We start from the raw sequence: 21,714 nt of genomic DNA, 5'->3' as shown, positions 1-21,714 counted from the left end.
ACACATAGATCAATGGAACAGAATAGAGAGCCCAGAAATGGACCCTCAACTCTATGGTCAACTCATCTTTGACAAAGCAGGAAAGAATGTCCAATGGAAAAAAGACAGTCTCTTCAACAAATGGTGTTGGGAAAATTGGACAGCCACATGCAGAAGAATGAAACTGGACCATTTCCTTACACCACACACAAAAATAGACTCCCAATGGTTGAAAGACCTCAATGTGAGACAGGAATTCATCAAAATCCTAGAGGAGAGCACAGGCAGCAACCTCTTCAACCTCAGCCACAGCAAATTCTTCCTAGAAACATCGCCAAAGGCAAGGGAAGCAAGGGCAAAAATGAACTAGTGGGACTTCATCAAGATAAAAAGCTTTTGCACAGCAAAGGAAACAGTCAACAAAACCAAAAGACAACCGACAGAATGGGAGAAGATATTTGCAAATGACATATCAGATAAAGGGCTAGTATCCAAAATCTACAAAGAATTTATCAAACTCAGCACCCAAAGAACAAATAATCCAATCAAGAAATGGGCAGAAGACATGAACAGACATTTTTCCAAAGAAGATATCCAAATGGCCAACAGACACATGAAAAAGTGCTCAATGTCGCTCAGCATCAGGGAAATCCAAATCAAAACCTCAGTGAGGGGTGCCTGGGTGTCTCAGTTGGTTAAGCGACTGCCTTCGGCTCAGGTCATGATCCTGGAGTCCCTGGATCGAGTCCCGCATTGGGCTCCCTGCTCGGCAGGGAGTCTGCTTCTCCCTCTGACCCTCCCCCCTCTCATGTACTCCCTCTCTCTCATCCTCTCTCTCTCAAATAAAAATAAATAAAATCTTTAAAAAAAAAAAAAAAACTCAGTGAGATACCACCTTACACCATTCAGAATGGCTAAAATTAACAAGGCAGGAAATGACAGATGTTGGTGAGGATGTGGAGAAAGGGGAACCCTCCTACACTGTTGGTGGGAATGCAAGCTCTTACAGCCACTCTGGAAGACAGTATGGAGGTTCCTCAAAAAGAGCTACCCTATGACCCAGCAATTACACTACTTGGTATTTACCCCAAAGATACAAATGTAGTGATCCAAAGGGGTACGTGCACCCCAATGTTTATAGCAGCAATGTCCACAATAGCCAAACTATGGAAAGAGCCAAGATGTCCTTCAACAGGTGAATGGATAAAGAAGATGTGGTGTATATATATACAATGGAATATTATGCAGCCATGAAAAAAATGAAATCTTGCCATTTGCAACAACATGGATGGAACTAAAGGGTATTATGCTAAGCAAAATAAGTCAATCAGAGAAAGACATGTATCATATGATCTCACTGATATGAGGAATTCTTAATCTCAGGAAAGAAACTGAGGGATGCCAGAGTGGTGGGGTGTGGGAGGCATGGGGTGGCTGGGTGATAGACATTGGGGAGGGTATGTGCTATGGTGAGCGCTGTGAATTGTGCAAGACTGTTGAATCACAGACCTGTACCTCTGAAACAAATAATACATTATATGTTAAAAAAAAGAAGATAGTAGGAAGGGAAGAATGAAGGGGGGGAGATTGGAGGGGGAGACGAACCATGAGAGACTATAGACTCTGAGAAACAAACTGAGGGTTCCAGAGGGGAGGGGGGTGGGGGGATGGGTTAGCCTGGTGATGGGTATTAAAGAGGGCACGTACTGAATGGAGCACTGGGTGGGTTATATGCAAACAATGAATCATGGAACACTACATCAAAAACTAATGATGTAATATATGGTGATTAATATAACATAATAAAATAAAAATTAAAAAATCTCTTACTGGCATTTGAATTAGTACTTTCAGCTTTTCGCCTTTCATAAGAAACTATGTAGTTCGTGGTTAATAACTGCTTGTTGATCTTTTAGAATTTGGGATTATGAATGGACTCCATCCTCTATACTTTTTGACATCAGCATAATAGAGACGTTTGTGCACTGTACTCTGCAGATACGGCAGGGAAGGTAATTTATATTTGTTATTTAGTCAACCAGCTTATATTGTTCCCTAACACCCCCCCAAATACAACTTTATAGAACTCAACCCATTTATAAGCTCAAATTTCTTCCCTCTGAGGTTTCTAGTAGAAATAAAGCTAATACAGGTGAAACAAACAAGAAAGACAAATGGTAAGTCATACGGTGAGGTCATAATTATAATAAAACATTCAGATGAACATATAAACATATTAAACTTCATCTTAATATATGAAAAGAACCAAGGCATACTGGTGTTTCTGATTTGTCAAAAAATAGTCCATAAGTCCTCTAAATACTTAGGTTTTTTGTTTTTTGTTTTTTTTCGAAGATACAGTGTATTTCCAAAGGTTTTCTTTATCTGGTTTCCTTCCCTTTTTTTTGAGATGAAATAAACTCCATTTCAGTTATTTTATTAGCTTGGATGAAGGTTTTTAGGATTCGCATTATGAATTTTTTCATCTAAATTCAATATCTAGGGTGAATGCACCAGTTAGTAACAGAGGTAAGAGTGGAAATCATGACTCTGAAGTTATGATGAGATATTGGGTGTCATGGGAAGTTGGTTCCCTTCTCCCTCCTTACCATATGTAGGTTGATACCTGTGATCCCCAGTATATATCTGTCCTACTTGACTGTTCTTCCCTAGCCGCTACATCTATGTCATCTAATAAAAAGTAATTTCAGATCCCAAATGCTCCAGTGTATCTATTCAACCTCATCTTTTATTCTTTTTCAGCTTATGTCTTGATTTCCAACTGGGCTGGTATCTTCAATCCTTCTATGCCTTTGCTCTCCCTTCTATATCTATTCAAAATTACCCATCTCTGGGGCACCTGGCTGGCCCAGTCAGTAGAGTATACAACCTTTGAACTCAGGGTTGTGAGTTCAAACCCCACATTAGGTGTAGAGATTACTTAAAAATAAAATCTCTCTCTCTCTCTTTTTTTTTTTTTTTTGGTGACAGTTGGGGGAAGGACAGAGGGAGAGAATCTTAAGCAGGCTCCCCACCCAGAGCAGAGCCTGACTTGGGGCTCAATCTCATGACCCTGAGATCACGACCTGAGCCGAAATCAAGAGTGGACACTTAACCAACTGAGCCACCCAGGTGCCCCAAAAATAAAATGTTAAAAAAAAGATTTAAAATTATCCATCTCTCAAACTCTGGTATAAGCTCTCTCCTTCTAGTCTGCACTGCCTGACCTTTACATGATTTTGTTTACTTGTTTTATTAATTCACCTCTATCACCGTTTTTGCAAAATTAGAATCATTACATAGGTTTCTCCTTCTCTTGTATCTCCACTATGCCTTGCATCAAGTGATGGCTACTTTACTTTGTATACAGGACTATCCAAAAAATAATCTGAAAGTTGAATTATTTTGTAAGTGTTCTTAAACCATACTTCTGCAAATGAATGTGGATGGTATTATATTAAGCAATGGAAAATTCACAGGTGTTAAAAAATTTATCCAAGATTCTAATTTAAGCTTGTCTGAAATTAAAGTCTCTGCTACTAACATTAACCACATTGCTTAAAGATGTCTGTTAAATCTCACTATAGGAATTGTGTCTTAAATGATTCCAAACTGTTAGATTAATATGAAGTATATGATGAATGAGCTTTTGGAGGTATTTTCCCAATGATCATGATATCATTGACATTGAATAGAGCTTTGTTGTCAGTATACTGTGAACTTTATTATAGAGTTACCCTGGGTATTTCCTTTGTATGTTCTTGTTAAAATTAGGTAAAAACCATGTATGTTTTTAAATTTTCTCTAAAACAAACTGCTATGGTTGACCCATCATACAACTGTCTTTATGACCTATCTTTAAAATGATGAAGAAGATCCTATAATAGTTGCTTTCATGTTTCTAAAAGTCATTGATTTTAGAGATAAAAGTTAAAAAGATGTAAAACTACCTAAGTCTTTTCAGGGGATCCATTTTTCACTTCCAAACTCTAACAATAAAAGTGAAAGATGAATAGTATCTTGCAATGTGTCTGAGCTATTTCTGCCGTGTGTGTGTGTGTGTGTGTGTGTGTGTGTGTGTGAATATATCTGAAGAGATTTGGGTTTTTACTCAAGTGACTATTATATTGGAAAATGGCATAATATAATTGAAAAGTGTGTAGTTTACATTTAAAAATTCCTTTTTAAAATACAACTGATTTACTAACCTAGTTAATTAAGAAGACTCTGCTGAGGATATGTACTTGAAGTGATAAAGATCATAGAAATAATATCTACTGGCTCTTATTGATGTTTTGACATTTTTAAAGGCTCTTTGAAGCTAAAACCTTAGTTTTATAAACTTAAAGTTGGCTTTAGAAGATGATTCTGATGGGTTCTTTAGAGGTGCATTATTGGCCCTTTCTTGCTAAAATAAATTGTTCTTTGATAAATGCTGACAATTTTTAAACTTTGGAAATTAATAATTCAGCAATTGATCCCATGATAAATCCCTCAGCAGGTTCAATTGACCAAAAACTTAACTCAAAATAAATGTTAAGTTAAAACAATGTATTAATCATAGTATAGCCAGTAATTCATCTGTTAATGGGCTACATTTCTTGTTCAGTTTCTCCTTTTATTCCTTTCTGACTTTTCGTTTTAAACCTAGGCATCATATAAAGAAGTACTATCATGCTTAGTCCCTTCTCAAAATAGCTCTCATGCAAAGTTAAAGAGCAGTCATGATAGTAAGAAAGAAAATGGTACTACTTTAATTTTCCTAATATTTTTTAGCCTTCAGCATTCCTTCATTATTTTTCCAGCAAATATTCAAACTACTGTATACAAAGCATTAGGAATTCAATAATGCACAAGATAAACCAGGACACAAATTCCACATAGCCTAGATTTTTGCAGGCTTTCCTGAATTCATGGAAATTTCACATTCAGGTTCAAGGCTATTTTAAGTAACATTGCAAATTGGAACCTGTGTAAATTGGGAATTGAGAAGGCAGGGAGAGGTCAGCCCCATAGGAAATAGTTGGCTTATATTGAAGGAGCATTGTAGTATATAAAATAAATACACCTTTGAACATGTGCTCATGTTGGTATGATGGTATTTTTCTAACACAAAAAGGAAACTCACCCTTTAAAAGTGTTCATTATTTTCAAACTGTTTGATCCATATTCACTCAGGCCTTAAACCAAATTCTAAGGCTATTTCTCTCTAAGGACATGCAGACATTTTTTTTTTTCTCCTTGCTACATAGCACACAGAAGGTGTGTATTTGACTTTCACATATTGATTAAATATTAGCTGGTTAGTTGGTCAAATCCCCCAGAGAAACTTGTCCAATCATGTCTACTTCCTGCAATAATTTTCATTTGGTCACATTCTAGGTGGCTGGATTTTGTTCTGTTCCTCTTTATAGGCTGAGGAAGCACCTAGCAGATCCTTGAAGGAGGAATGAATAAATGAAAGAAGAAATTATTTAACAATAAATAATGAATATCATACATTGAATAACATTTTCTTTCTGTGGTTAAATCTGTTAGTTTTTTTTTTTTTTTTTTAAGATTTTATTTACTTATTTGAGAGAGAGAGAATGAGAGACAGAGAGCATGAGAGGGAGGAGGGTCAGAGGGAGAAGCAGACTCCCTGCCGAGCAGGGAGCCCGATGCGGGACTCGATCCCGGGACTCCAGGATCATGACCTGAGCCGAAGGCAGTCGCTTAACCAACTGAGCCACCCAGGCGCCCCAAATCTGTTAGTTTTTTGTGAGAACAAGCAAATTCAGATATAGGTTTTATATGATGCATTCTTATTCTTCTGTTGTTTGACTGAAAATAAGCTAAAATTCAGATTCTCAGGTACAGAGGTCTATGTATCTATCTTTTTCTCCATCCTATATGCGTATTGAGGACAAAATCCAATTTTTGTTTACCCTTTTATAACCTGCAATTAGTACTGAGCCTGGAATATAGAAGGTGCTCAATAAATCAAGAATGGAATAAAAGAACAGAAGGGTCATTTTAAGCTTTGATTAGGAAATCTAAAGTACTCAAAATCTAATAGTATATGAAGTTGTGATGGAAGTAATACAACAAATCCTGATATATATCTGGAAATAAAACATACATCACTATAGTGTAAAGATTTGCAGGTCAGTGGAAAAGCTGTAGGGATTAGAGGCCATGAACTCTGTGCTTCAGTTTGTCAAAACAAAAGGACTCTAGGAATTAACAAAAACAAAACAAAAGGACAGCAGAGTATTAAATGGAAAAATAGACAAACTTTTTCTTTCCCAGTAAACATTCCCTACCCGAAATCATCTTTACTTTCATATTAGGAGATATATTAATTCTAGAGCATATTCAAAGAAAGGTTGTTTACTAACATGTGTCTTAAAAATAATAATCATTTTATTCCTATTTTATTTTTTAAGAAGTTCTAAAGTACCAGTTTGAATACAGAGGATTAGACGTTCATTCTGTCTCCCTTCATTGAAGAGTTTATTAAAAACACCAAAGAGAGGGCGCCTGGGTGGCTCAGTTGGTTAAGCAACTGCCTTCGGCTCAGGTCATGATCCTCAAGTCCCGGGATCGAGTCCCACATCGGGCTCCCTGCTCAGCAGGGAGTCTGCTTCTCCCTCTGACGCTCTTCCCTCTCGTGCTCTCTATCTCTCATTCTCTCTCTCTCAAATAAATAAATAAAATCTTCAAAAAAAAAAAAAAAAAGAACACCAAAGAGATAATTGTGAAGTCTTGAGTCAGCTGAGAATTTCCTTCTAACATGCAGCAATGAAGCTGGCTTGTCCTTGATCCCAAAAGTAATTCTAGAAAATACTAATTTCAAATGCTTATGTTTAACATTATGTCCAGGTTGTTAAGTAATGGAGTGTTTATTTTTAGTTGAAATGATTCAGTGGATGTAATATTATAACATTTTAATGAGAAGAAAATAATTCCCAAATCAAAAATTTGTACCTGATAAACTGCGATAATTACTGAGATGATTGCAAATTGCATATTTAAACTTTGAGGACTACATTAATCTTGCCATATCATTATGAACATCCTAAAGTATTTAATTCTTTGAAGTCATAATTATAACACTTTGTAAGTACATAATTATAAATGTGTCCTATTATATTCTTAAAAAAACTCAAGAATATGACCAAGATTGAAGAAAAAGTTAAAGTTTTTAATTGCCAGATTATAAAGCAGAAGCATATAACGCCTTTAGTGCCTTGCATATCAAAGGTATTAGAAAATATTTCTTGATATGATAGCATAATTGATATGATGGCAAAGTGTTCATGCTATGCATTTACATTGTCAATACCTTGCACACTGTATGAGACATCAGTTCCCGAGAGTCTTGCAAGTGATAACGGCTTCATAAGAAGGTAATTCAGTTGTTGGAAGTGCCTTCTGTAAACTTCCTCAATCAATTCAAACTCAAATCTTGATGGAAGAGTAAGGGTAAGAGAGAGAAAGAACATGAATGAATGTGGTTTATAAACATAAATGAAGTATTCCTGGTGTTCATTTCAGCACTCCCCTCAAAGAGCACATCCTCTAGAGTGAGCACAGATGGGAGAGTTATATTTGTAGTTCATTTAGTCGTCATTTCTGCTTGTCTTCCTTCTGTTGCGTGAGTCAAGTGGTGATTCTAGTATTAGACAGTTTTCTTTCATGTATTTTAGCCACTCAGTAAAACTTAGATACTTCATATAGGGCTGAACTCAAGATTTTGCAGTATGTTGTAATGAGATTGAATGAGACCACCTAGGAAGGGGGTATGATAAAGAAAGGAAGATCAGTGGAAAGACTTTGGCTTAGGAATGGCAAAATCTGTACCTTTTGTCTCATTGGAATTCTCACTGGACTCAAACCAGTCTTTCATGTGTTAAGATTTGAAGAAAAAATTAACAAAGTATTTTATTTTCAGAAACTTTGTCTAAAAGATAAGCAGGGATTAGAGGGATTCTAATTGTTTAGCTTCCTGAGAATGAAATCCCCCAATCTTGTATAAACCTATTATTAATATAAACAAGGGCTTTTGTGTATATATATATTTACAAAATGTTTCATGTAATCAAAAATCTGTCCATAACTACCTTCAAGCAGATCACATCCCAATGAAAAATATGGATAAATAAAATTAGCAATATTAATTTGGTAAGAAAGTGCTATAATGAAAATTATAAATATGTGAACTGGACACTCTCAGAATATAGGGGAAGGTCATTTGAAGATGGTTTTTGGGAAAGAAGACAATTTAACTGGGGACACATAACAGTCTGGAAAGAATGTAGTGTAGAGAAATGCATTAATGAATGCGTGAATTCATCAACCTGAGAGAATACTCTGTGCAAAGTAGCTCAACATGACTATAGGCAAGGAAACAATGGGGAACTAGGCTAAACCATGGATTTTAAAGTGTCTTTGCTAAGTTTTACCAACCATGCTAAGTAATTTATTCTGGTTCTTTGGAGGATACATTGGAAACCCAGACCTGAAGCCAACATAGCAAATATGAGATGGCAGTAGGCTACTGGGAAGTGATGAAATCATTAGTTAAGACAGTGGCAGTGGGGATAAAGAGGTACAAATGGGAGGAATACAAATCAGATTGAGCTTGATGACCAATTGGATATAGATTAAGGTTTTGCAAGATGGAGAACTCCAGGTTTTTGTATTGGGCAGGCGCTTCCATGGTAGTACCCAGGATGGTCATGCAGGATTGTACAGGTTGTATACTACTCAAGTACACATGGCTGAATGACTGTGTAGCTGAAATCTAGACTACGCTACTTTCAAAGCCATGCTCCCATGGAACCATATAAAGACACTTGCTGTGTAAGCTATAGGCAGCCCTAGAAGGAACCCATATGAAAAATAGGAGATGGAGAAGATTGGAATAAACCCTACTGATAAAATTCAGTGTTGATCCTAACATTTTAACTCATTTGGGCCTGAGAGGAGTATTTCATCTGTCTTATTCCTGAAGCTAACAGAAGCTGGTATTAAATTCACTAGAAAAGACGTAAAATTCTCAAGATCAATTCTATGAATTGGCACCACATAGGATGTGCCCCAACCAATGATCCGACTTCCCCCATGCTTATAGAACAAAACCTGGTTCTCCTCCTTCGAGAAGAACAAGGAATAACATCACAACCTGTGTCACAGACTACCAGGAAAGGAGGAGTTGTTTTTCTTCCCATCTTTACATCATTCTCTCTGTCAGACCCTTCTGTTTGCCTTCACCAAATCCTGGGAAGTTGATTTTCTGCTCTAGTGATAGAAATGCTCCCTTTTTGAGATGAAAGATTGCTCCAGTTGTCAAAGTCTTTTTTTTTTTTCTTAAGTCACATCTGGATATCACATCTTCTCTCCTGTTTATGTTTTGAACCTTTTCAACTCCTATAAATCTGCTAATTCTGGACTGTGCTAGGACTCAGCGACCTCTCTCTGGCTTGCTTCTTTTCTACCTGACTTTCTTCTTGGGTATGCCCTGACTCCACTTTGCTTGCCTGGGTGACAGATGATCTGTTGACCCACCACTTCTTCATCTTTTGAGCATCACCTTTTCTGAATCCTCACCTCCTGCTGGAAGGAACACAAATAAATCCGATCAGATGTTATGGTCCAGGATTAGCAACAAAAACCACTGGACTGAAATCTTCTGGAAGGAAGCAGACATCAAATGAAAGTTACTAAGCAGGGCTCAAAAACACAGAGAAAATGTGTGGGAAATATGACAGTAGCCTGGGAGGCACTGGCAACATTTCAGACCTGGAGAGAGTTTAGGCAAAGCATCAGCAATGGGTTGATGCCTGGGAAATCTCAGGGAACTAAGACACCTGGCCAAGGGCTTGTCGTCACCTCAGCCTTGCTTTCAAGTTTACTCCGTTCCCTGGTAAGGCAATTCAAGTGTCATTATTGCATTTTTTTTCTTCTATATCCATGCATACAATATAAGGAGACAGCAGTTAGCTGTTTGCAATAGGAAATATAAATGACCATTTTGAAAGTGTGCCAGACAGGATCTGCTGCAAGTTTTCATTGTTACTGCTGCCATCTGTTTTTTTTCAGTTGCTGCGATGTGAATTTCCTGGCAAATATCTCTCTAAATATGAACTGTCTTTCACCCCCTTCCAGAGATCTTCACTCACTAGAGTGACTTTTTTAAGGAATGTTCTTTACCAAGGCAGTGTTCCCAATGTTTTAAGATGGAGGAATCAGGGATGTTTTTATATTACCTATTTTAGATATCTCAGAGCAAAAATATTTCTTTATTGTTAATAATATTTTTCTCTTAAAAATATTTTGGTGAATTCTTGTTACCTTGATGTAGGCTCTTTCAAGCAAGATAACACAGAACAGATTTGCATTTTCAACCTTGTTCACAGTTAGGTCTGTAGCTAAGTTGTTGAGCTTTATCTAAGCTCTTTTATTTCTACATAATGTTTCTCTTTTCATGCAACCTTGAAATTATAGTAATTTGGGTGCTTCTATTCTTCTGAAAGAAATAGCTAATGCCAAAAATATTTCAAGTGATAAAGAAGGTTTTTGAAAGGGGAGACAATTTAGCTGAGGATTAATAGCTATGATTGCTATTTATTAAGTAAAATGCCTGTAGCTAAATGTTCAGATATCGAAAAAATAGTCTGAGTTCTCAAAAGGAAGAATTACACATTTTCCACAGTAAAGCAAAAGTCACATCCTTATACTATCATACTGATTTCTATATTCTCAATATCTGCCACAATGAAACCATTCAATAACTGTTTCATACACTACTGGGTATAACTATGCATGGTAATAATTTTTTAGAATAATAACTAATTTCTGTAATTTTGAGAAGGTTTTTAAAAGGCTTGAATTCTTAGTTAAATACATATTTTTAAGTTGTAGTCTGCCTTAAAAACCTCTGAACATCATTATAAAAGTTAAAGCAGCATTGTATTACTAAAGAAATCAATAAATAGGTCAGTGGAATGTATTTGATAATCATTAAAAAATACCCTGGTATGTCTCATATATTAAGAATTGATAAATGAACCATAATAATAAGTAGAAAGAAATAGTTATCAGAGTTTCTCACCTTACCACAAAAATGGAATATCAGAGAAGGGAAAGGAAGAGAAATCAAATTATATATGCAAAATTTCTTGGGAGAAGATATTATAGAACCAAGATTCATGGAGTTGGCTAAAATATTTTTGAAACTTATATATTAAAATATCCAAAAAAGTAAAAAAAATGATGAATAAATTATCACTAATAAAAGTAAAAGCCAAGAAATAGAAGGGAAAAATATTTGAAACAATTTATGTATATATAAATCTAATAAAAATGAGTTAAACTGTTAAAAAATACACAAAGGACATAGGCAATTTATGGGTATAAAAATAGCCAATAAACCTATAGAAAATTTAATCTCACAATTTAATCAACGTAGATTGAGCAATTTTCAAATTACTGAAGAAAACCAAGTTACCTGAAACTACCTAGGATTTGGTAGGTTTAGCACTGTTGCATGACTGGCAAGAATAGAAAATGATGTGTTCTTCAGCTGTTAGGCTGCATCTGCAGTATTTCAAATGTTTATATCCTCTGAATCACTAATTCTCTTTCTAGGAATTTATGCTGGGAAAATAATCTTGAATGTAACCTTTTATGTAAACAGAAATGTACAAAGGTATTCATTGCGGTATTACTTAGAAGAGTAAGAAAATTATAAAGTATTTCATATTTCCTAAAACAGAAATGGCTAAATATATAATAACTCGTGTGATATCATTATGTCAGAAAGATTTTAAGGACATTAAAAATCATGACAATATCATAAAAAATAAGTGAATAATGAGTAACGGACACATAATCAGCAAGGTCTCAACCGGGTAAGTTGGTATCTGTTCATATAATGCATCCAGAAAATGAATGGACAGAAATCATCAAAATGTTAATGGTGATCACTTCTGGGTGAGATTGCAGATGATTTCTCTGTCTCTTTTATATATGTATGGACTGCCTAGTTTTCCACAATGAGCACATATTAGCTTTTAAATTAATATAAGATATTTAAGGATGCCGATGGACCTTAATGAATCCTTGAGTTAACTTTCATGTCATATGTTATATTCTCAGCTTATCACTAACAGAAACTTTTAAATAAACTTGTACCTATTCCAACCATATAACAGCATCATGAAAATGAACACTGGAAGAAGCTAGCAAAATTACAATAAGCATTGTTATAGTAATGTGTTTCAGCAAAGTAATTTAATTTTAAGTAAGATCATTTTATCTCTTGTGATTTCAGCTCATATTATAATAAAAACAAAAATAGATGTTTCTTATCTGCCTCAGATATCATTAAAACATAAAAATCTGCCTGACTGCATAAATTCATTTCACGCTAACATCCTTCATCACATTTAACCGAATCTACCTAGGGCTTTCTTTTATAAAGAACAAGGGCTTTTCATTTTTCATTTATCTTACTTTATCTGATGCTATAATAGAATAAATCTTCATTATTTGTTTTCTAGAGAAAAGAAAAGGGAATGAAAAGTTCAGTGCATGGAGTTTATTGATTGCTCTCCTTACCCAAAACTCACATGGTATTAATGTAGTCTCTATAAATGGTTCATGGATAAATACATAGCATTTTGTGCATACTAAAAATAATGAAAATGGAAAGATTTTAACTTTATGTTTACATGAATTGCCAGTTTATCGAGAGTTATACACTTAAATTATGATACAGTAAACTCCTAACAGTTTCCCTTGGTATGTGAAACTAATGTTACTAAGTGCAAACTGACTTTGGGATTAAAATTATGTTTTGAATCCTATCGATGAATTCTTTACTTTTCCAAAAATGCATTCATGCCTCTATTGACAGTGGAAAGAATGCAAGAGATCTCAAGTCTTTTTTTTTTTTCCTCTTTTACACATTCCAACTAAAAGAAAACTAAAAAAATCTCTACTCGTGGAATGCTTCTGACACCAAATGTTTGGGGCTTTTCCCACAGCAACCAATTCTCTCACCCCAGCTGCCTGTCCTACAATTTAATTCAACCCATTTCTGTCACTGACTACCTGGAGTTGAGCATCAGATCCCATAAGTTAAGGGCTCAGTCCCATAAGACTTCCCGTACTTCAGATACCAATTGCAAGTCTAAGCCTCCTGTATTTCTGACTTACCGGCTATAAATTGGGCATTCCCATGACTCCCTCCACATTTGATAATTTGCTAAAATGCCTCACAAAACTCAGGGTAGCACCTATTTACATTTACTGATTTATTATAAAGAATATGATAAAAGATACTGAACATCATCTGAACAGCCCATTGTGGAGGTACATAGGGCAAAATATAGAGAAGGAGCATAGAACTTCCATGCCCTCTCCCAGGCGCACCAGGCTACCAACACCTCCATGTGTTCACCATCCTGGAAGCTCTCCAAACCTTGTAATTTATGGATTTTTATGGAAGCTTCATCACATAGGCATGATGCATTATTAACTGAATCTTCTGCCTCTCTCCCATCCCAGAGGATAGAGGTGTGGGATAAATTGATAAATGATCTAGTCTTATATGGTCACAAAGTAAGGCCTGAACTGTAATTCATTCACTCATTCTAACACTTAAATGTGCAAATGATTATGAATTGGGGTAAAAAAAAATGAGTGGGCTATCTGGAGCCAATCAAGAGTTCCCTCATTAGAACAAAAGATGCTCCTATCACTCAGGAAATTCCAAGAGATTTAGGAGCCCTATGTTAGGTACTGGGGTTGAAGACCAAATATTAGAACAAGAGATGATCTTAGTACCCTTATCACTCAAGAAATTATAAAAGTTTTAGGAGCTCTGTCTCAGGAATCCAAGAAAGAGACCAAATATATATTTATTATTATGTCACACCAACCAAGAGCAAATCCTACCATTTCTACCTCCGAATATATCTTGAAAGTGCCTTCTTTTAATTTAAGTGTATCCCCTGGTCAGAAACAAGAATGTCACAATAGCTTCCTCATTGAGCTTCCTGCTTCCACTCTTCCTTACCTCCAATACATTCATAATGCTAAAATACTTTTTAAAATATATATCCTCATGTCATTTTACCACTTAAAACAATTGGATGAGTTTTTATTGTGCCTCTAAGGAAGTCAAATTTCTCCACATTGTCTGTAAGATTCCCTCAGGGGCTAGCCCTGCCTACTTTTGCAATCTCAGAACTTCCACATTTCCTCTTGCCTGCTGTACCTTGACCTTTGTTGCTTCCGGGTCTTGACACTTGTTTCCTCTTCCTTTAATGCTCTCTCCTCCACCACTTTCACAGATGGCCTCTCTTCACCCTTCGCTTGTCTGCATAATGCTTATTTAAAATTACCTCCTCAAAGAGATGGTTCTTTCTTCACCCAAACTTAGCAGCTCCCTCTCACTGGTTTTTCTCTCACTTTTTCCCATGGATTTTTTTACTACAATTCAAAATTATTTGTCCATTTAAGGGTTGGGATGAGTGAATGAATCAGATGAAGGCTATAGATTGTGACTATGTAAGACTAGATCATTTCTTGATTTATTTCGCAAATGTGGAGAACCTGTCATGGGCCAGATGCCAACCTGGGCACGGGACTCCCGGAGACAAGCCACTCGCTTTGCCCTCAACCATGATCCTGTGGCTAACATAGCTTTGTGAGCCGATAAACTGCAGTACAATGGAAGCGTGCTAGTAGTAAACACAGACGTGGAAGAATTAGTTTCTTTGGATTTCATGAGAGGATTCATAGAGAAAAGGACATTTCAATTGGATTCTAAACCTGCTACTCAAACTCTACTATATTGCATAGTTAATGAACACTGGCAGGATGAAACACCTTTGAAGGTGAGACAGCCTGGATGGCTCAGTCAGTTAAGCGTCTGCCTTCAGCTCAGGGCATGGTCCCAGAGTCCTAGGATCAAGTCCCACATTGGGTTCCTTGCTCAGCGGGGGGAAGCCTGCTTCTCCCTCTGCCTCCCGCTCCCCCTGCTTGTGCTCTCTCTCTCTGACAAATAAATGGATGAAATCTTTAAAAAAAAAAAAAAAAGAAAAGAAAAGAAAAACACTGGGGCACCTGGGCGGCTCAGTTGGTTAAGCAACTGCCTTCGGCTCAGGTCATGATCCCGGAGTCCTGGGATCGAGTCCCGCATCAGGCTCCCTGCTCAGCAGGGAGTCTGCTTCTCCCTCTGACCCTCCTCCCTCTCATGCTCTCTGTCTCTCATTCTCTCTCTCGCAAATAAATAAAATCTTAAAAAAAAAATTTAAAAAAATAAAAAAAAAGAAAAGAAAAACACTTTTGAAGGTATAAGCTAAAACTAAAAAAAAAAAAAAATCCTGCAATTAAAAACCATATATATTTTATAATTTGAGGAGAATACATACATTCCTCATGACCTGAGCCACAATCAAGGTTAGACACTTAACAAATTGAGCCACCCAGGCTCCCCAAAAGAATATTTTCAACATAAAATTATAAAATTGTTTTTAACATGTTGGTGTTGTTATATACTTAGGTTTTTCCAATACAGAAGTCTCTTTTAATGATTTGCTCTTTTTTTCTTGATAATAAAATATTTTTCCAGGAAAATGCTGAATAAATCTTTGCTGAAATACACTACATTGCTTTCTGCCAATGACCCTGAAGTAATACAGAATTTATACTTCAGTAGTTGCAATGCTCAAATTTGACAGGTAGTGCATTGTGTTTGATGATTAAAAAAAAAAAAAAATGGCATAAGTCTAAGTGGTTTTGTGTTTAGTTTTGAGAGAAATTAATTGATTTAACATATTGGTGCCAAAGCACAAAGTCTAGACAGCTGATTTTTCATATTTTTAAAATTATTATTGCAGATGTCATTGTATCTAAATATATATATTTAAAGCTATCTGTATCTCCTTATGTGTATTATTTAAATTGCCATAAATAATGGAAATACAAAACAAAGCTATCCTGGAATAGGATAATTTTTAAAGTGGTGCTTTCATTTTGTTATGCAAATGTTGTCTACTATTCCCTTAGAAAGAATGAACTTATCCAGAACTTTTTACACAACATTCTCGTAATTGGAATTGAATTAGGGTTGGAAAACTACTTCTAGAGGAATCGGTAGTAATATGCATGTTCATTTATTTCATTAATGGAATATTTAATGAGCTATCAAATTGAGATTGAGGTTACTATTGAATGCCTGAAGTACAGGAATTATTTATTGAAAGAAAACCTCTGTTTTACTTGTTCATGTAGAAGTAGGAGAGTTGACCTGGCAATATGAACTATTATTGTAGAGCCTGGCTGAGTACCTGTTACATGAACTGCTACTACACCAAAAATAGGACTGTGTTGAAAACTAGCCTTTTCCTCTGGAATTAGTTTTAAATCTGCAAACTTATTTTAACTGTTGGTTGGGCATCTGACTCTTGATTTCAGCTCGGGTCATGATCTCAGGGTTGTGAGATTGAGCCCCGTGTTGGGCTCTGTGCTGGGCATGGAGTTTGCTTAAGAGTCTCTTTCCCTTTCCCCTGCTCTCTCTCTCTCTAATAATAATAATAATAATTTAGTTAATATTTCAGAATTCTTTATTATAAAAAGCAGGAAGAAAAAGAAGACGTTGAATATATAATACATTTGTTTTCAAGCAGGTCTACTTCTGCTTGAATCCAGAGGTGCATATGGAGGTCCCAGCTTCAAATGCACAACCAGATAAATAAAATAGATCCCTAGCCCCATTGAGTTATTGAACATTTAAATACACACCATAAAAGGTATGCCAAAAAATCATTCTATTCTTGGAATAGTTAGTTATCTAGTGTATACCTAAATTGTAATTTGCCAACAGGCTAACTGGCTACATTTTTGGTTTTTAAGAGTAATAATTTTTTCCTTACAGTTCTGAGTTTCGATATAAGTATCAAGTCATGTATGGCCACTACAAATCTTGGCATACTTCTGACCACTGGCCATCGCTGATCATCCTACATATCTGTTGTTTTGCCTGTTCTAAAATGTCACATAAGTAGAATATATGAGAATGTTCTTAACAGTTTTATTCATAGTATTTAAAAACTGGAAACAATCCAATGTGTAAATGCAATCTATGTGGATAAGATCCACAGATTTGTAATGTACTGAGCTGTCCTAGATTGTTGAGAAAAATTTAGCAGAGTGACAGATCTGTAACTTGGAGGAGAAAAAGAGTTGCCCTTTTATAAAGAATATCATCAAGAATTCTTAACACATCTTAATGAAATTAAAAATGAAAGGATGAAGAAAATATATTGATGAGGCTTGAGACCTCAGAGTTATGTGAGTAAATTATCTTTTTTTTTTTTTTCGGTAAAAAACCCTATTTTTATGAATCTTTTTCAACTGAAGTGTCCCATAATAAACAAGATTAATTGCATCCTAGCCAGGGAGAATTCTGGTATCCACAGAATCAAAGATGAAAGTCAAAAATCACAGGATAGATTAGGAAAATAATGTCATCAATCAAAATTTGTCCCTTTAAGTTTGTTTAGCAAATAAATATATTGAACAAATTTTTCTCAAAGTCTACATTTATTATTGGATTCAATTTAACTTAACATTACTGGATAGAAGCAGCATTTTCAAAAGTAAAATTGTTTCATTATTTAACAAACACCTACTAGTCATCTATTTAGCAGTAGACACCATGGTATATGCTAGGATTATAAAGATACATCAAATACAACCCCTGACTTCAGGTAATCCAGATGATGATCGAGGATATAGAAAGGCACAAAAAATGGATATAACAGGTGATAAATGCGACAATACAGCATAAATCAATTCATGGATTTATTGACCTTTCTAAAAGCAGTTTCAGTATTAGGAGGAAGATTTTGGAATCCAGAGGGAGAAGAGAGAAATAATGCTTGATTTTAAAATTTGAGGAAAATTACGGTTTTTTGAAGTTTTAATTTTAATTCCAGTTAGTTAACATACAGTGGTACATTAGTTTCAGGTGTACAGTACATGATTCAACACTTCCATACATCACCTGCTGCTCATCACAAGTGTCCTTGTTACTCCTCATCACCTGTTTCATGCGTACCCCTATCCACCTCCCCTCTGATAACCATCAGTTTGCTCTCTATAGTTAAAAGTCTGTTTCATGGTTTGTCTGTCTCTAATCTCTCTCTCTTTTCCCCCTTTGCTCATTTGTTTTGTCTCTTAAAGTCCACATACGGTATTTGTCTTTCTCTGACTTACTTTACTTGGCGTAGGGTAGCTCTATTTTTAACTCTTTGAGGAACCTCCATACTGTTTTCCAGAGTGGCTGCACCAGTTTGCATTCCCACCAACAGTGCACGAGGGTTCCTTTTTCTCCACATCCTTGTCAAAACTTGTTGTTTCTTGTGTTGTTGATTTTAGCCATTCTAACAGGTATGAGGTGATATCTCATTGTAGTTTTGATATGCATTTCCCTGATGATAAGTGATGATGAGCATCTTTTTATGTCTTTGTTGGCCATCAGCATGTCTTCTTTGGAGAAATGTCTCTTCACATCTTCTGCCCACTTTTAATTGGACTATGCTATCAGTAGCTAATATTACAAACAAAATATACAGCTAGGGAGGGATCATTATTAACACTATTTGCTATAAATTCAAATTTTATTTTCTTCTTGATAATTGCATTTCTTATTGGTTTCATATGTGATCTCAGCATATCACTATTATTTTGAATTTATGATACAACTCATAAAGCACACATACCAGAGTAGGCAAACTATCAGTTCACCACTCTTCCTCTGTGGTTTGCTTATGCTTTCATTAAGGATATTCTCTTAATGTATGGATTGTTTGCACTAGGTTTTTAATGGCACTTATCCATTTCATGAAACTTAACTTTTGTCTGTATCTAATACATGTATCCCATGTGCATGAATTTGTTTAACAGAGCACAGGTAAGCAGCAGTACCTCACAATAGACTGAGAACCAGCCAGTAAATGAGAGAACTGTGTCCCACCCCTTTGAACTGTGGAGCTGCCATTCTCATTCAAGTTACCCTGCTTATCCTATGTTACTTCTGCATCATCTGACACATTGACTAAATGAGAGTGCACACATTAGCCTGTACATGAATATTAATATAGCCTATTTTATTTTTTCTTCTTTAGATTAAAAACAAGTATATTCAGAATTTCAAATATTTTTTCTTATGCCCCGGTGGATTGCCTTGTTCATCCTGTGAGGCAGGTGAATTCTATTTTGGAATCTATGGCTCTGATAAAGAGAAGTCTCTGAAGAAGTGAAGTGAGATGGCCCGATGTGAATTTTTGATCATTTTCATCACTGACCCAAATTTAGCAATAAAGTTGTACTGAGAAAGACTAAAGTCAGGAAGGCCAAATAAGAGGTTATTCTTTATTGTCCAGGCCAGAAACTGTGAGGTATGGCAGGAGTGATGATACAATAGAAATGAAACTCAAAGTTCAAGAGTTGGTGAATCATTAGTAGCTACTAAGGTAGGAGAAAGAACGAGGAATGACTTTCTGATTCCTAACTAAAGAACAGCTGTTGGTTTTGTTTTGTTTTTTATTTAACTTTCAGAACGAAGAATGAATTCTTATATGCTATGTTGCTTTATCCGGGGGGGGGGGGGGGGGGGAGTCATTGGTGGTTTTATTCTTTCCTGATACCATGCAGTATCTGTAGCAGTGTTTTCATTCATTTTATAGATACTCCCCTGGAGCCTAGACCTGCACTAGACACTGATTCTTTGCAAATATCAGATAAGGTTATCCTCAGGCCTGCATTCAATTCTTATTTAGTATGATTTTCCTAAAATGGAAAGTCAATAGTTTTTCATCATGAGAGTAAAAAAATGAGGATTATCTTCCCAATACATGATAAATGTTACATGGAAATATAGGCGACTTGTCTTGTGCATCCTGTGTTTGGTTCATTGATGCTGTGTGTCTTGCCTTTAGCTGGGATGACAGCAGCTCTGTGAGTAGTGGTCTCAGTGACACCCTTGATAACATCAGCACCGACGACCTGAACACCACGTCCTCCGTCAGCTCTTACTCCAACATCACTGTCCCCTCCAGGAAGAGCACCCAGGTGAGAATTGCCTGCTTTCTTTCTCCAGTGCTTCTCCCGGGTTTTTTCCTCAAACTATTTTATCTTAGATTAAAATATAGCACGGCCTCTGAATCTGATATAATTGTATAAACAGAAGCAGCTTGTGTATGTGTATTTTTTTCTATTGATTACAAGCCAACCCAGAAAGACTTATTGTACCATATCTCTTTTTATAACATTGATATTTTTAACCCTGAAAATTATTTTAATAGTCTCATTTTAGATAGTTCTTGATTAATTTTATATTGATCTCTGAAATAAATTACTACATCTCTTGAGAAATGGTAAATCAAGAATGAATATTAGATAATTAAGTTTTATCTTGTCCTCCTTTCCCTTGTTAAATTTGACATAGAAAATTCCTTCTGCTATATAGTATTTAATTGGGGTTTTCTGCACATATTTATTCTGACATTCTCTAATATGTGCAAGTGAGAATTATGTGGCTAAAATTAATGAAACTTAAATGAAGACATAGATAAAAATAGGAGTCTTTGGAATTCTTTTCAAATATAAATCAGTGCTGCTTTTTTTTTTTTAACCAGTTATCTGAAGGTACATTCCAAGACCTGTTCACACTTTATAGACTTTTCTGCCCAAAGTTTCTTTGTAATATTTTCCTCATAGCTGAAGACAGATTCAGAGAAACGTTCTACAACAGACGAGACTTGGGATACTACTGAGGAGCTGAAAAAAACAGAAGAGGACTTCGACAGCCATGGGGATGGCGCTGGCAAGTGGAAGGGTGTTTCCTCCGGACTTCCTGAAGACCCCGAGAAGACAGGGCAGAAAGCCTCCCTGTCCATCTCACAGACAGGTTCCTGGAGGAGGGGCATGTCTGCCCAAGGAGGAGCGCCATCTAGACAGAAACCTGGAACGAGTGCACTCAAGACCCCGGGTAGGCTTGTCACTTCACAGCTGTTATGCAAAAGTGTTTTAATTTATGGTTTCCATTCCATCTTTGTTCTCTTTAATAATAGCTTTATTTTTAATTAAATCATATTCTTCTCTGTGTATTCTTTCCCATGTAAATTTCACACACTTTACCATGTAAGTCCACATGAATGTAACAATCTAGGCATTCTCCAGAGAGCACCATTATAATTTGGGGCTATTGAGTGTCTTTATTCTGCCATAGTCATTTCTGTTCATGTGGAAATAAAAGAAGTCTGCTTAATAAAAATAAGATTGCTTTCCTTCTGCCTTCCTTATGAAAGTTTGGAATATTTATGTTAAGTATGCCACTAATTTTCACTACCACCACTGAGAGGCAAGAGTAATCACACTAATGTAATGGGTTGGAATGCTGGAGAATTGAAACATCATTTGTGAATTATACTTTATGAAAGAAGAGAGTGAAAGACTTCTGCCAAATTGTGCCATCTTTTTTTTTAAGATTCTTTCCCTATTTTTAAAATGGTGCCTAATTTTAAATAGTGCCACTTAAGTAGTGTTGTACCAGGGGACTCTAAATAGAAGCATCTTACTAGATATTCAAATGAATTCTTTTTCTAGCACTTAGCTTGATAAGATTAAGTGCTGTCCTGATAAAGGAAGAGAGTTGTGAGATATAAGACAGTA

At 35.8% G+C, this 21,714-nt stretch overlaps 1 protein-coding gene across 2 annotated transcripts in view; it reads left to right on the top strand.

The window, feature by feature from the left end:
* NAV3 (neuron navigator 3) overlaps positions 1-21,714 on the top strand; it is a 356,416-nt gene that overhangs the window by 242,879 nt on the left and 91,823 nt on the right. For both annotated transcript variants that reach the window (XM_035002085.1, XM_035002084.1), the window contains exons 13-14: positions 19,980-20,112; positions 20,761-21,031. In XM_035002085.1, coding sequence (XP_034857976.1) covers positions 19,980-20,112; positions 20,761-21,031 — 404 coding nt within the window. The remainder of the gene's footprint in view (positions 1-19,979; positions 20,113-20,760; positions 21,032-21,714) is intronic.

This window comes from Mirounga leonina, unplaced genomic scaffold, assembly GCF_011800145.1.
Source record: "Mirounga leonina isolate KUSES-001 unplaced genomic scaffold, KU_Mleo_1.0 Mir_126, whole genome shotgun sequence".
Classification (NCBI taxonomy): domain Eukaryota; kingdom Metazoa; phylum Chordata; class Mammalia; order Carnivora; family Phocidae; genus Mirounga; species Mirounga leonina.
This window is presented reverse-complemented; position numbering and strand designations above follow the sequence as displayed.